Source organism: Ostrea edulis, chromosome 2 (assembly GCF_947568905.1).
Source record: "Ostrea edulis chromosome 2, xbOstEdul1.1, whole genome shotgun sequence".
Taxonomy (NCBI): Eukaryota; Metazoa; Mollusca; class Bivalvia; order Ostreida; family Ostreidae; genus Ostrea; species Ostrea edulis.
Window position 1 is genome coordinate 49,136,309 of NC_079165.1, and position 15,760 is coordinate 49,152,068.

A 15,760-nucleotide genomic window follows, 5' to 3' on the forward strand; every position below is an offset into this window, starting at 1 on the left:
AGAGCAATAATTGATTTGATGAGAGCAATAATTGATTTGATGAATGCATCAATTCAAATTATTGCTCTCATCGATTCAATTGATGATGGAATTATTGCTCTTTAAATTGAATTTGGAGCTGATATAAATGATTTGATGATCTCTTTAATTCAACTGAAGATATATTAATATTTTTATTATTATATATAATTATTTACAACGATTTTATATAAGGAATTAATGTGAGTAACAATTCAATATTGTTGTGGATATGTTGAATGGAAGATGTATTTAATTATACAGTTGCTTTCTCTAAAAGAATTATTGTGCTCGTCAACTGAATCAATGATATCATTAGTTTAATTGAAGAGAGCATTAATTCGATTAATGCACGCATTAATTGATTCGATGCGTGCTAGAATTAAATTGAAGAGAGCAATAATTGCGAGCATTTAACGAATTGATCTGCACATTAATTGAATTATTGCTCTTTTCAATTGAATTGTGCTCGCCAATTCAGCAGAGTGATTAATGCTATCAACAATTCAATAAATGCGCGCAATAATTCAGAATTGAAAATATCATTAATTATTTGAAGAGAACTCACAACCTCCCAGTTACGAAGGGAACACACTACCACTGAGCTACGGCGACCTCGAGCCCCGCCCGTGCCATGGAGACAAACAAGTTGATGGTGCAGGGGTTCCAACAGTCGCGTTTAAAATCAGCATTTCGCAAATTCTTTGGTCGTTATAACGATCTAGTTTGCCAATACAACCTACCATTGGGTCAAGTGCTATCTGACGTGTTTCATGCCGATTGTTAGGGCGTTCTTGGCACACTGATTTTGACCACGGACAACTCCGTTTACCTGATCAAGAGATAGGGCTCTCGGCGGGTGTGACCGGTCGACAGGGATGCTTGCTCCTCCTTAGTTAGAATAATCTAACTGTGTCTCGGGACAGGCCAGTTAGAATACCTCCCATATACCCGTAATGTAGCAGAAAATTGCGGAATCGCTCCAAAACGATTTTAAACTTATCAAAGAATAAACGCGTACATTTAAAGTTAAATTTATATACAACTAACCTCATTGGTAATTTGTAAGTCCTTAACACTGTAAAAAATCGTATAATAATATTGTAAACTCAACACTTTGAAATGTCACTTTTCTCGATTCGAACTGACTGCCATTTTACCGGAAACTGCCATCGGAACACCCTGCTGCATGCTGTTTTCCAAAAACGAACGCTTACCTAATTTGCAAATAAGAACGGCCCAAGTGGGTCGTTAAGATAACTTTCCAAATGCATATGAGTGATGTGTTACATAATTTTACCGAAACATGCACTGTGTGCAATTTTCATTTTGCTACATTGCAGGTATATAGGACGCATTCTATCGTTAAATCGGATCCGTAGGACATTATCATTTTAACGATAGAACATTCTATCTAGCTCCTCCTAGGCACCTGATCCCACCTCTGGTATATCCAGGGGTCCGTGTTTGCCCAACTCTGTTTTGCTTGTATGAGTTGTGAGATTGATCACAATTCGTTATCTTCGCCTTTCATAGAGAAGATGGTAATTTATTATGTAATAATTCTGATTGTGTTTATGCTCAGACATGTAAGGCAAGGATCATAGGGATGTTCAAGTATGACGATTTGTATGGTTTACACAAAATCACAGTCCCAAGTGGTTTCAAGATTGAAAACTTTGTTTACGACAACCTCTAAATCATTTTCTTTATTTCGGCAATACCAATAAAAAATTAAACATCAATAAATAGATAAAAATAATAACACACACAGAGCAAAAAATAATTATAAAGAAAGTTGTATTAGCTCACCTGAGCTCAAAGCTCATATGAGATCTTCTGATCGCCTGTTGTCCGTCTGTCTGTAAACTTTTTACATTTTCGACTTATTCTCCAGAACCACTGGGCCAATTTCAACCAAACTTGACAAAAAGCATCCTTGGGTTAACGACATTCAAGTTTGTTCAAATGAAGGGTCATGCCAGCTTCGAAGGGGAAATAATCACAAAAATATTGTGGGGTCCTTTAAAATTTTTCTCAAGAACCACTGGACCAAAAGAGCCGAAATTTACATAAAAGCTTCGTGATATAGTGCAGATTCAAGTTTGTTAAAGCCATGACCCCCGGGGGTAGGATGGGGCCACAATATGTGATCAAAATTTTACATGCGAATATAAAGGTAAAATTTTTGAAAATCTTTTCAAGAACCACTCAGCTAGAAAAGTAGAGATTTACACGAAAGCTTCTTGACATGGCTCAGATTCAAAAGTTTCTTAAAATCATGGCCCCCGGGGTTTGGATGGGGCTACAATAGGGGGGATCAAAGTTTTGCATACAAATGTATAGGAAAATCTTCTGAAGAATCACTAGACCAGAAAAGTTTATATCAACAAGAAAGCTTCCTGACATGTGCAGTTTCAAGTTTGTTAAAACCATGGCCTCCGGGATAGGATGGAGCCAGAATAGGGGATCAAAGTATTACATACAAATTTATAGAGAAAATCTTTTCAAGAAACTTTGGGCCAAAGAAGTTTACTTTTACATGAAAGCTTTCTGACGTAGTGCAGATTCAAATTTGTAAAAATCATGGCCCCCGGGGTATAGGGATCAAAGTTTTACATGCGGATGTTTAAGGAAATTTTTTTAATATGGGCCAAGGTGAGCGATGTGGTCCATGAACCTCTTGTTTAAAAATTCCGAATATTCTTACGAACAAGAGTACCGCAAACGGTACAACATACGCTCGTTGGTTCAATATCTATTCATGATGAGAAAAAGCCCAGGAAACTATTTGACCGACTTTTAGCCCTAAAGTAGGTCATGGTGCATCAATCCAGGTGAAATCAAACTGAACTTATATTCCTCCGAGAGGAAGCTTGTGACTAAATTTTATGGCAGTAACTGTAACGAAAAATTCCACCACCAACCCAGTTTTTAGACATAATCGCCCGCCAACCAGGACAGAGGTCACCAAAGCTATTAAGTCCCTCGGGTTGGGCAAAGCAGCGGGTCCCGACGGAATAACACCTGAAGCACTGAAAGCAGACATCCAAACGTCAACAAAGATGTTGCTTCCCCTCCTACACAAGATCTGGGAGCAAGAAACCGTGCCAGAAAAATGAAAGACCTTGTGAAGCTGCCGAAAAAAGGAGATCTCTCATCATGCAACAACAACTGGGGGGCATTATGCTGTTATCTGTTCCAGGGAAAGTGCTAGCCAGGATCATGTTGGAGAGACTAAAGACTGCCCTCGACAAGACTCTGCATGAAGAACAAGCAGGCTTTCGTCAAGACAGATCCTAAACCGACCACATTGCCACAATGAGAATAATCATAGAGCAGTCAATGGAGTGGAAGACCCCCTGTATGCAGTCTTTGATTATTTCCAGAAAGCATTTGACAGTGTTGACAGGGATACCATCTGGAAACTCGTGCATCACTACGGCTTCCCATGCAAAATTGTCTCCATCATCAGGCCTCCGTGGCCGAGTGGTTAGAGGGTCGCACTCAAAATCACACGGCCTCTCACCTCTGTCGGCACGGGTTCGAATCCCGCTCGCGCCGGTGAGTGAGAAAGTTTCCTAGTTTACTTTCGGAAGGTCGGTGGTCTCTTCCCAGATACATTGTTTCTGGGTTCTCTCTTCCACCAATAAAATTTGGACGCCACCATATAACTGAAAAATTGTTGAGTGTGGCGGAAAACATCAATCAATCCAACAACTTTACGAAGGTGCCACATGCCAGGTCGTACATGATGGGAAGCTGACGGAACCTTTCCCTGTGTTCGTCAAGGCTGCTTACTCCCACCGACAATTTTCCTGATATTGATCGACTGGGTAATGCGGCAGTCCACAGCAGGCCAGAAGACAGGAATCTAGTAGACCTTCACGAAATAGTTGGAGGACCTGGACTTTGCTGATGACATCAGTCTTCTTTCCCACAAGCAGCAAGATGCCCAAGAAAAGTTGTGCCGTGTTGCAAAAGAAGCAGGTAAGACAGGCCTCCAGATCAACACAAAAAGACAGGTGATGAGAGTAAACAACCGGCAACAGAACCCACTACGACTTAGACAGGAAGACATCAAGGAAACAGACAAGTTTGTCTATCTCGGTAGTGTGGTTAGCAAAGATGGCGGGACAGACGAGAACATAAAGAGTCGCATCAACAAAGCCCGACATGCCTTTATTGTCCTCAGACCAATCTGAAATTCCTCTGCCCTTTCAATCCACAACAAAATCAGAATTTTTAACACCAATGTAAAATCTGTCATCCTTTATGGCTCTGAAACAACGAAAACAAACACCCACAAGCTCCAGAAATTCATCAACAGATGTCTCCGACGCCTCATTAACATCAGATGACCAGATGCTATTCCAAATTCAGAACTCTGGAAATAAGACCACGCAAGGTCCAATAGACCTGGAAATCAGAAGTGGAGCTGGATAGGTCACACTTTTCGAAAGTCCTCGTCAAACGTCACCTGACAAGTCCTTGAATGGAACCCGCAAGGCTAAAGAAAAGTAGGAAGACCCAGACAGACCTGGCCTGACGACGATAGATGGGAGCTGGTTGTTTGACCAATTTTTAACCCGAGAGTAGGTCAAGGACTAACTGTAATAATATAGCCATAATCCATTTTTTTCCATTCTGACGTTTTTGGGATAGGGCTACAATTCCATAGGATCTCCGGCATGGTGCAAAATAATTCTAAGAATAACCGATAATAACTCCGTGTATTATAATACACGGAGCTATAATACAGTTATTATCGGTTATTCATAGAATTATTTTGCACCGTGACGGAGATCCTATGGAATTGTAGCCCTATCCCAAAAACGTCAGACTTACTGGGTGTTACATCCTAAATCGTCGCCCCATCCGAAATCATCGCCCCGGCGACGATTTGGGACAAGATTGCACTATCATTAGGGGCGACGATTTGGGATGTACTATAGTACACCCCCAAATCGTTGCCCGCCAATATTTCATTGACGTTTTTAGGAAAGATACAAAGAATATATTTTATTGTGTTCCCTCTTATTTGCGAGGAGGGTGGTTTCACTTGGTCTGTGTGTTTGTCTGTCCGCACTCATATCTCTGGTGTTTGTCGACCTATTCAAGCTATTGGGCTGAAATTTGTATCTATTGACCCCAAAATTCTGGAATGAGAGTTTAAAGCGCTGCGAGTTGTGAACAACTTTCAGCAACTCTGCAATACCTCTGGTTTTTGTGAACCGATATGTTGGTTACACGAGTTCCTGGCATATGCTTCCCGTAACATGAAATCTCTTGATCGCGAACTCCAAGCGCCAAGAGCTGTCATAGCGAACTATTTTTTACTGTCACTCTGGTGTTTGTGAATCGATTGAGCTGAAAAAATTGCATGTAGGTTATATGGGACTAAACGTATAGGTTTAATTTCATAGAGAGGGGGGGGGGGGGGGGGGGAGAGATAACGAGTCAAACAAAATTTTGAAATATAAAGAGGAAGGATGGGTGTTTCTCGAGGTTTTCACGAGTACCCAAACGGCGGGAGAGTGTCGAAACGGTTGCTAACAGGCGTAATCTAATATAATCTGAGGTCACTAACACATCTGCCATGCACAAGACCCAACAACCCCATGATCAGCAAATTTTTAAAAGCTATCCATCATACTCTGTCCCCTCTATAATGACTTTGTTTATATTGCTGCAGTTTGTACATTTGTATATATCGTGAACACATCATATTGTATATTTGTATTGTATATTGTATTGTATATATGTATTTTCTCAATACCTTTGTACTATTGGTAAGGAGAACAAAGAAAAGAAAGCAGAATAACCCTACAACAAAAGGCAAAATGGTTCATTGTCGGACACACATCTCTCTCTCGGGAGGAGTGGACGAAAAAAAAATTATATAGACAACAATGACACCATCAACAACAAATACAACTCTTTCAATAGTAACAACACCACTACCAACCAAAACAACAATAACAAATACTGTGATCATAATAAATCTTTAAAAAAAATTCATACAACAGAACAAGTAAAAGACGAAGTAGAAGATTAAAATGTCTTGTTTATAGGGCCCAGAGAACCTCTGCGGTCATAGCTGGACCACAGAAGAAAGAGGTGGAGAGGAGGAGTTAACAAACAGGGCCAGTTTGTATGTAAATGATGTTTCCAAATAGATGCAGCAAGGGGGACGACAATTTAGGATGCCCAAATCGTCGCCCGTGACGATTTAGGACGGGCGACAATTTGGGGTGTTACATAAGAAACCTCAAATCGTCGACGGCGACGATTTGGGATATAACACTGGGTTCATTTATTGTGTAAATCAATTTGGACATAAAGATTGTTCTCGAGAAATAGGAAGTTATTCTGTTCGCCGGTTTTGATATTATCTATAAAACATCGCAATCCGATGCCATTTTTCAGGCGAGAAACTTCAGTACATCAAACATAGTGCATAACATTGTCAGAAACCCACGGTTGATTACGCTTCGTTCCTCTCTCCATCACCCGTGGGTACAGTCATTCCTACTCGCTCGTTCTCATGAATAATTAATGAGGTAATTTGATTGGGCGCTCATAGTACACCCTGGGCGAATTAGTCCAATCAACAACACGCTTTCAGCCCAATTTCAGTTTAAATTGTTGTTATAGCAAAGTTAAGTTAATGCTACGTTTAAAACAAATGAGTTCCGTTACTATGACGATTACTTTGATTGGACGATATTTTTAAATATTTATTCATGAGAACGAGCGAGTAGGAATGAATGGACCCACAGGTGATGGAGAGAGGAACGAAGCGTAATCAACCATGGGTTTCCAACGATGGGCGCACAAATTGGAATATGTTGAAAATGGTAGAATAGAGCCTCACAAATCGTAAGTTTCAGGTTGTAAATTTATAACATAGAATATCATTTTATTTACGTAAAGAAATTAAGCAGTGTTTAGACTGGAGTGAATCACTCCCGCATCCGGACAATTACGGAGTTGTAACACCCTCCGCCAGTCGTATTATAATGCAAGTTAAAACGTAGACATGACGTCACTTCACACATCGTCTTACCCTATCCAAATTGCACTTCGTTAGACATTAGTCCTAATAATGCACTGTAATTTGGAGCTAAGGAGACCACAAGATTGAGATGATAATCCACGCAAGTTCACAATCTTAGTCGAAGGTGTGACTTTGCAAGATCTCCGTAACACATGTTAATAACTATCATTACGCTCTCAAATTTTCACACGAGGATCGATCAACCGTAATAAAACTAGTTCACGATCCGTTCATGGCAATCTAATTTAAATTAGATCCGCTCACGTATATCGCTACACAAAGATCTAATGAAACCACATACGGAGGTCAAATCTAGTGACCTTTTAGTCAAACCAATCAGCGCACTTCCTATCAAATCGACGGTGTAAACGCGAGTCATTCGGAACACCGATATCTTACAAATAGCTGCCGAAGTATCCCGGTAATAACGTACCAGACGCCGAGGACACCTCAAAAGTTTGACAGATATTTGTTGTCTGTGTTTGTTGTCAGAGACCGACAGTAAAGGGAACCCAAGAAGTTATTTTAATTGAAATTAAAACTTACAGAGGAAAAGGTTGGTGTGATTCGAGAGGTGATTAATTTACCGCAGCGTGCGGGGGTAGGAAAAACTACCATGCTACAGTATTCATTATTCAGTACAGCTATTAACACATCTTTCTGTTCCTCTTATAAGGATTGAATCTTGCAATCTTTCAAAACTTATATTAAACGTGCGCCAATTAATATTCAGTCGTATATTTGTTGTTTTCCAGAATATGCATGATTAAAAGGTCACTAGAGTTGACCTCCGTATGCGGTTTCGTTAAATCCTTGTGTAGCGACATACACGAGCAGATCAAAGGATCTAATTTTAACAAGATTGCTACATGTAGCCATGTCCCCCACCGCCGCAAAAAAAAGTTGAAGCACAAAAGTCCCATAACTCCTGTACTAAACTTTGTCGAATCAAAATGATGGCACAATATGATCAACTACATATGGTGACTAACAATCCAACAAAATTTGAACAAAATCCGATGTACAGTTTCTGAGAAGTTGCGTCCACAAAGTGTTTCTATAGTGTAGCATGTACAAATTCAACAAAGTTCCATAACTCTTGTAAAATTTGTTGAATCAAATTGACGGCGCAATATGATCAACTACATATGGTGAATAACAATCCTACAAATTATGAACAAAATCCGTTGAGCGGTTTTGGAGGAGTTGCGTCCACAAAGTGTTCCTCTAATGTAGCAAATTCAACAAAGTCCCATAACTCCTGTAAAAATTGTCGAATCAAAATGACGGCGCAATATGATCAACTACATATAGTGACTAACAATCCCACAGAATTTGAACAAAATCCGTTGAGCGGTTTCCGAGGAGTTGCGTCCACAAAGTGTTTCTATAGTGTAGCATGTACAAATTCAACAAAGTTCCATAACTCCTGTAAAATTTATCGAATCAAAATGACGGCGCAATATGATCAACTACATATGATGACTAACAATCCTACAAAATTTGAATGAAATCCAGTGAGCGGTTTCGGAGGAGTTGCGTCCACAAAGTGTTCCTTTAGTGTAGCATGTACAAATTCAACAAAGTCCCATAACTCCTGTAAAAATTGTCGAATCAAAATGGCGGCAAAATATGATCAACTACACATGGTGACTAACAATCCTACAAAATATGAACAAAATCCGTTGAGCGGTTTCGGAGGAGTTGCGTCCACAAAGTGTTCCTATAGTGTAGCATGTACAAATTCAACAAAATCCCATAACTCCTGTAAAAATTGTCGAATTAAAATGGCAGCGCAATATGATCAACTACACATGGTGACTAACAATCCTACATAATATGAACAAAATCCGTTGAGCGGTTTCTGGGGAGTTGCGTCCACAAAGTGAAGTGAGACGGACGGACACCGGTATTTCTATGTCCCCTTCTGCGTTGCGGTGGGGGGACAATTAGATTGCGCTCATGGTCAATATGAACGGATTGTGTCGCGTGCTGAAATTGGTTGGTTCATGGAGGAAAATGCGATTTGTAATATAAATATATGCCCTTAAACTTTGGAAAAGTATTGGAAACAACAGATTTGGTAGGCAAAATGTACAACAACAAAAACATTTCACTCTCTTGATTACTTTATTACATGTAATAAAATTATATTAAAAAGCATAATTCATAAATGACATGATTATACACTACTACTGCACTAAAAAAAATCTAACGAATTACTTAATGAATTACTTAAACAAACAACTACCAAATTCAAATGTTCACAAAGACAACATAGTTCTGAGATTCCTTTCTATTCATTCTTTGATTGGACCACCAGAAAAACACAGCTTCATCACATACGGACTTTTTCCAGCTGAAAAAAGGTGAGAATCATTATTACTTGAACCCCCTTCAACAAATCTGCACAGCATACCATATATAAAAGTATACCCAACATAATAGCATAATATAATCTTTAAATGTCAATTTTTCTGTTTTCAGGTTTCTATAACAAGAGACCCATGAGCCACATGATGTGTTCTTACAACTTCAATGCCCTCAAAAGTGCATACACTGATGAAAGGCTTTAAAAAATATAATAGGTGTATTAACATTAAAAGATATGACTAATTTGGACCCATCCTAGAGTCAAAACCCTGTGTTGTGAAATACACCATTTTTTGTACATCCTTTTCTGCTATTCCTAAGTATGAATTTAGATTTTATACAGTATCAGCAAACTTACAGATAAATACTGTATACTAAGTTTGGCCACACTCTGGGGTCAGAACCCCTACCCCAGGGATCATCAAATTTACAATTTAGGTAAAGGACTACCTGATCTTTCTAAATACCCATTTAGTTTCAATTTAGTATCAATAACACTAAAGAAGATGTTATTTAAGTGTTTTACACATAAACACTATATACCAAGCTTGGCCCCATCCTGGGGTCAAAACCCCTACCCATGGGGATCATGAAATTTACAATTTTGGTAGAGACTTTCCTGCTCTACATCACTATGCATTTAGTTTTTCTTACACATTTGTGGTTCTTGAGAAGATTTTTGAAAATTGGTTGATTTGGGCAGTTTTTGCCTCACCCCTAAGGCCCAAGGGGTGCAGGAATCCTGAAATTTACAATACATGCCCCCCCCCCCCCCCCTTCTTCCAAAGATGCTTCATACCAAATTTGAAAAGAATTGGAATGATAGTTATCAAGAAAAGTTAAAAATGTCTATTGTTCACACATTTAATAATTGACCATTCTGGCCCCACCCTGGGGTCAGAACCCCTACCCCAGGGATCATCAAATTTATAATTTTGGTAAAGGACTACCTGTTCTTTCTAAATATCCATTTAGTATCAATAACACTAAAGAAGATGGTACCCCGGGGATCATGAAATTTACAATTTTGGTAGAGGCCTTCCTGCTCTACATCACTATGCATTTAGTTTTTCTTACACATGTGCAGTTCTGGAGAAGAAGATTTTTCAAAATTTGTCCATTTTTGGGAGTTTTGCCCTGTCCCTGAGGCTCCAGGAATCCTGAAATTTACAATTTATGTCCCTCTTCTTTCAAAGATGCTTCATACCAAATTTGAAAAGAATTGGAATGATAGTTATCAAAAAGAAGTTAAACATGTCTATTGTTCACACAATTAATAACTGACCATTTTGGCCCCACCCTGATACCAAAACCCCTACATCAGGGATCATGAAATTTACAATTTCGGTAAAGGACTATCTGTTCTTTCTAAATATCTATTTAGTTTCAATTTAGTATCAATAGCATTAAAGAAGATGTTATTTAAGTGTTTTACACATAAATACTATATACAAGATTGGTCCTGCCCTGGGGTCAGAACCCCTACCCCGGGGATCATAAAATTTACAACTTTAGTAGAGACCTTCCTGCTCTACATCACTATGCATTTAGTTTTTTTTTTACACATGTGCGGTTGTAGGGAAGATTTTTGAAAATTTGTCAATTTTGGGCAGTTTCTGCCTCGCCTCAGGGGTGCTGGAGTCCAGAAATTTACAATTTAAGTCCCCCTTGTCCCAAATATGCTTCATGCCAAATATGAAAAGAATTGGACTGGTAAATATCAAGAAGAAGTTAAAAATGTTCAATTGTTAACAGACGATGGCAGATCTACATGCTAGTCTCTCATAACATGTCCGGACTAATGCCTACAGATAGGCTGGTTCCAATATAACCCAGTCCACCATTATGCACACTTTGTTTGTGTATGAAGGGGGTGGGGGTATAATAAGAGATCTCATCTACAGTGTTTCTGACAAATATAAAAACCTACCTGGATTTGGAATGGATGTGTGATTAGCCAGAACCAGAGCCTCCAAGGCCTCCATCTTGGATTCAAACTGGATCAATCCAGAAGAACTCCTTTCACCTACAGATAAATTAGCATTCACGTATTAATTTCCCTATCCTGCGCACCTTCTATAATTCTCAACAAGAGGCAGACGGTCACCCGAGTTACATATAACGGTCACATTAGTAACATGTAACGGTCACCGGAGTAACGGTCACCTTAGTAACATGTAATGGTCACCCGAGTTACACACAACAACTCTTCAATGGACATCTCATCACACATGGTGTTAATTATTTTTAAAAAATAAAAATAAATTGTCCATAGCTTTCCAGATATAGTTTTTTTTTAATGTCCAAGAGTAAATGAGCATTTGCAAAAAAATAATGTAGCGTAATTACCACTCCCTGAAACTTTAGTAAATATAGTCATGAGGTCATGAATTCCACCATTTTGATAGTAGTCCTCAAAACCTCACACATAGTATTTTCTCACAATGCATCAAAGTAAAGAGGATAACTAGATAAAATGTGTCATCAGAATGATTAGCTCTATAGCTGCCTAGATCCTGAACCTCACACGTGTCATCAGAATGATTAGCTCTATAGCTGCCCTAGAGCCTGAACCTCACGTGTCATCAGAATGATTAGCTCTATAGCTGCCCTAGAGCCTGAACCTCACGTGTCATCAGAATGATTAGCTCTATAGCTCCCCTAGATCCTGAACCTCACGTGTCATCAGAATGATTAGCTCTATAGCTGCCCTAGAGCCTGAACCTCACGTGTCATCAGAATGATTAGCTCTATAGCTGCCCTAGATCCTGAACCTCACGTGTGTCATCAGAATGATTAGCTCTATAGCTGCCCTAGAGCCTGAACCTCACGTGTCATCAGAATGATTAGCTCTATAGCTCCCCTAGATCCTGAACCTCACGTGTCATCAGAATGATTAGCTCTATAGCTGCCCTAGAGCCTGAACCTCACGTGTCATCAGAATGATTAGCTCTATAGCTGCCCTAGATCCTGAACCTCACGTGTGTCATCAGAATGATTAGCTCTATAGCTGCCCTAGAGCCTGAACCTCACGTGTGTCATCAGAATGATTAGCTCTATAGCTGCCCTAGAGCCTCAACCTCACGTGTCATCAGAATGATTAGCTCTATAGCTGCCTAGATCTTGAACCTCACACGTGTCATCAGAATGATTAGCTCTATAGCTGCCCTAGATCCTGAACCTCACACGTGTCATCAGAATGATTAGCTCTATAGCTGCCCTCGAGCCTGAACCTCACGTGTCGTCAGAATGATTAGCTCTATAGCTGCCCTAGAGCCTGAACCTCACGTGTGTCATCAGAATGATTAGCTCTATAACTGCCCTAGATCCTGAACCTCACATGCAAACATAGTTGGATACTAAATTTGACAAAAGATGGCACTTTGAGAAGAAGTTGATATGTTCAAACGTTAAAATATGATGAACCAATGTGACTCAGGTGACCTAAATATGGCATGAAAGTAATTTGATAATTGTGACCTAACACAGCTGACATTCCTTTCTTCCCAGATGAATCTTGGTAACATACATTGCACATATATTGGTCTCAGACCAGGGTTGCATTCAAGATCATAGCAGCTAGCCTAGGGGCTAGGTATGGTGGCTGATTTGTGACATTTTACAATGTGTTGTCTTTTCGTTATTTCGAGGCGAAAAGGATCCAATAATATCATTTTATTGTTTTTTTGTTATTTCAGGATAAAAAGTCGCTAAATACACATTTGTTGTCTCTTTGTCTCGAAATAACAAAAAAACGATAAAGTGTAAAATGGCAGAAATCAGCCACCATACCTAGACGCTACGATCTTGATCGCAGCCCTGAGCCCAGCTGCACTAAAGTTAGTTAAGTTTAACTGACAGTTAACGTATAGTTATCACTATATAAATGTAAGAGTTACTGAAATGTTACTTTTAACTGTCAGTTAAGTTAACTAACCGTCGTGCACAATGAACACTGAACAATACAATTCTAAACGATCATCATGACCTACTTCAGTTAAAAGAGCCCTCCTTGATGCAGCAATTGACAGGGTTATATTTTCCTGTGTGAAATCTGAACGTACATGTAAACACTCATTTGTATATCTACAGTTGTACAGTGTTTTTGTCAGACAGTATGTCATGTATTAACTGACAAAAATACCACATCACTGAGCAGATGTACAAATTATAAACAACAATCAAATTATACAAATGAAAATTGTATATGAAACATACTTTTTCCTGTAAACTGTTTAACTTTAGAAGGTATTGTTGCCCCCAAATTTGTCAATACCTAAAAATAAATGTAAATTAAATAGTGTTACTTTAACAGACCAACAAGGTTAGCAGATCTATCACAGTTCCAGGTTTTCTAGATATTCTACAAACGTATTCTAAGGAAGCACAATAAAACAAAATTGTGGGGGATGGGTGTTGTTGGGGGTTATTCTGAATAAATCATTCATCTTGCATTCACTATTCAATCATTGTTCACTCTGTGCTCTCGTTCACCATTCACCATGTGGTGTTCAGCATTCACACACCATTCAAGTGGGAAACGTTTCAGGGACTGTATAATTGATTATTCAGAGAAAATATTAACTTTTTCAGTGTCAAATTTACCAGGTCTTTTTATTGTACTCATGCATTGAACTAAATTATTTCTATCACATACAATGTTTAATCAAATAAATATTTTTGCAGAAACCTGATATCACATGACGGTGGAGATACTGTAGCAGTACATTGTATCAAAAGCTTCTGTTTCAAACCTTCTTACCTCTCCAAGTTGTTCCTCTGAAATATTTGGAGGAGTGTTGAAGTAATGCAGAACTTTGGATGGTGGCATGATGCTTACAATTGTCAAAGAAATGAACAGTCACATGAATGTCAAATTTACATACAATAGAAAAATTGTATATTATGAAATTCTTGAGAGAATGAATTAGTGCTTATATAGAACTAGGGTGCATGTGTCGCCTGCAAACAGACAGAGCAAACAGTGGTATACCATATAGCAGGTTTTTTCAACAGGGTGATAAAATTTGGCTTATTTTAGCTTTCCACCAAAATTTAACTCTCCAAATATGAACCCAATAACGACTTCAGTATTTGTTTGTTCGTCAAAATTTATTCTGCTAAAATCATTTGCATACCTTTGAGCCAGCAAATCACCAAATTTTAGACCCGCGAAAAAAAACCCCACTATACGGTATATCAAATTACTCCCACACAAGGAATAAATGTGCTAATTGAAGTCCTATCTTTTATACACGAGTTACAAAGTTCTATGTGACAGATACTGATAGATGACAGCAAGCCGCTTAATTGACAAAGTGATTCTTAGGTGTCTCTAGGCAACACAAAAAATATTAAAATAAGAGGCAAGAACCATGAAAATACTTTACAATACAATCATTGAATGTACATGTTTTTCAACAAACATCTAGGAAGACCACAGTTTTAGTGGACTTAAATCAGGTCTCCCCTGTTTGTACACAAATATTTTATTACAGATACACTGTGCAAATTGATGCATGATACATGTAGTGCAATAATTGTTTTGTTTGGTTATTATGGAAATTCAAAGAATTTAAAAATTTATAAAAATCTTCATTTCATCAAATTTTTCAATTTCTCTTCATATGTATAGAATCAAATTTTTTCTTCATTCATATGTATGGAATCAAATTTTCTCTTCATTCATTTGTATGGAATCAAATTTTCTCTTCATTCATATGCATGGAATCAAATTTTCTCTTCATTCATTTGTATGGAATCAAATTTTCTCTTCATTCATATGTATGGAATCAAATTTTCTCTTCATTCATATGTATGGAATCAGTGCTACCGTATATACTCGCCTATGAGTCGGTCCGCCTATAAGTCGGTTGTATTTTTTAAGGTTATTTTGTAGGAATTTGCCATTGACCTGCTTACAAGTCGGTACAAATTTTTGTCAGGATCGGTTGACAATTTCAAGTCAATGCTCTAGTGTTTTTACCTATGTTTCAAAAAATATTTTGAGAAATTAATAATTATGAGGTGCTCAATATCCAAGCCATATCTGTTTGGGGTTTAAACACAACCCTTGATCTATTATGGACAATGATCCCTTGTTTATATAAGCAATTATGGTCTCCTAATGACCAGTACCTGACACCGTGTTTACTTAGTGGCAGCGCCTTGCGAAAACTGTTATTGTGGGATTCTGGTACAATTCATTGTATCAACAATAGAGTTTTTAAGAGTCAAGAATGATGATCTAAATTATCTGTTAACAATATTCAATCTTTTATGAAATATATTTCAGCTGGTATACATATG

General features: G+C 38.3%; 1 protein-coding gene across 2 annotated transcripts in view; it reads right to left on the bottom strand.

Moving 5' to 3' along the window:
- Positions 1 to 9,189: 9,189 nt before the first annotated feature.
- The window catches only part of LOC125679488 (heterogeneous nuclear ribonucleoprotein L-like), a 140,399-nt gene continuing 133,828 nt past the window's right edge, over positions 9,190 to 15,760 (bottom strand). For both annotated transcript variants that reach the window (XM_048918751.2, XM_056154395.1), the window contains 4 exons: positions 14,214 to 14,287; positions 13,670 to 13,727; positions 11,382 to 11,477; positions 9,190 to 9,437 (listed from right to left, as the gene is read on the bottom strand). In XM_048918751.2, coding sequence (XP_048774708.1) covers positions 9,379 to 9,437; positions 11,382 to 11,477; positions 13,670 to 13,727; positions 14,214 to 14,287 — 287 coding nt within the window. In that variant the 3' untranslated portion in view covers positions 9,190 to 9,378. The remainder of the gene's footprint in view (positions 9,438 to 11,381; positions 11,478 to 13,669; positions 13,728 to 14,213; positions 14,288 to 15,760) is intronic.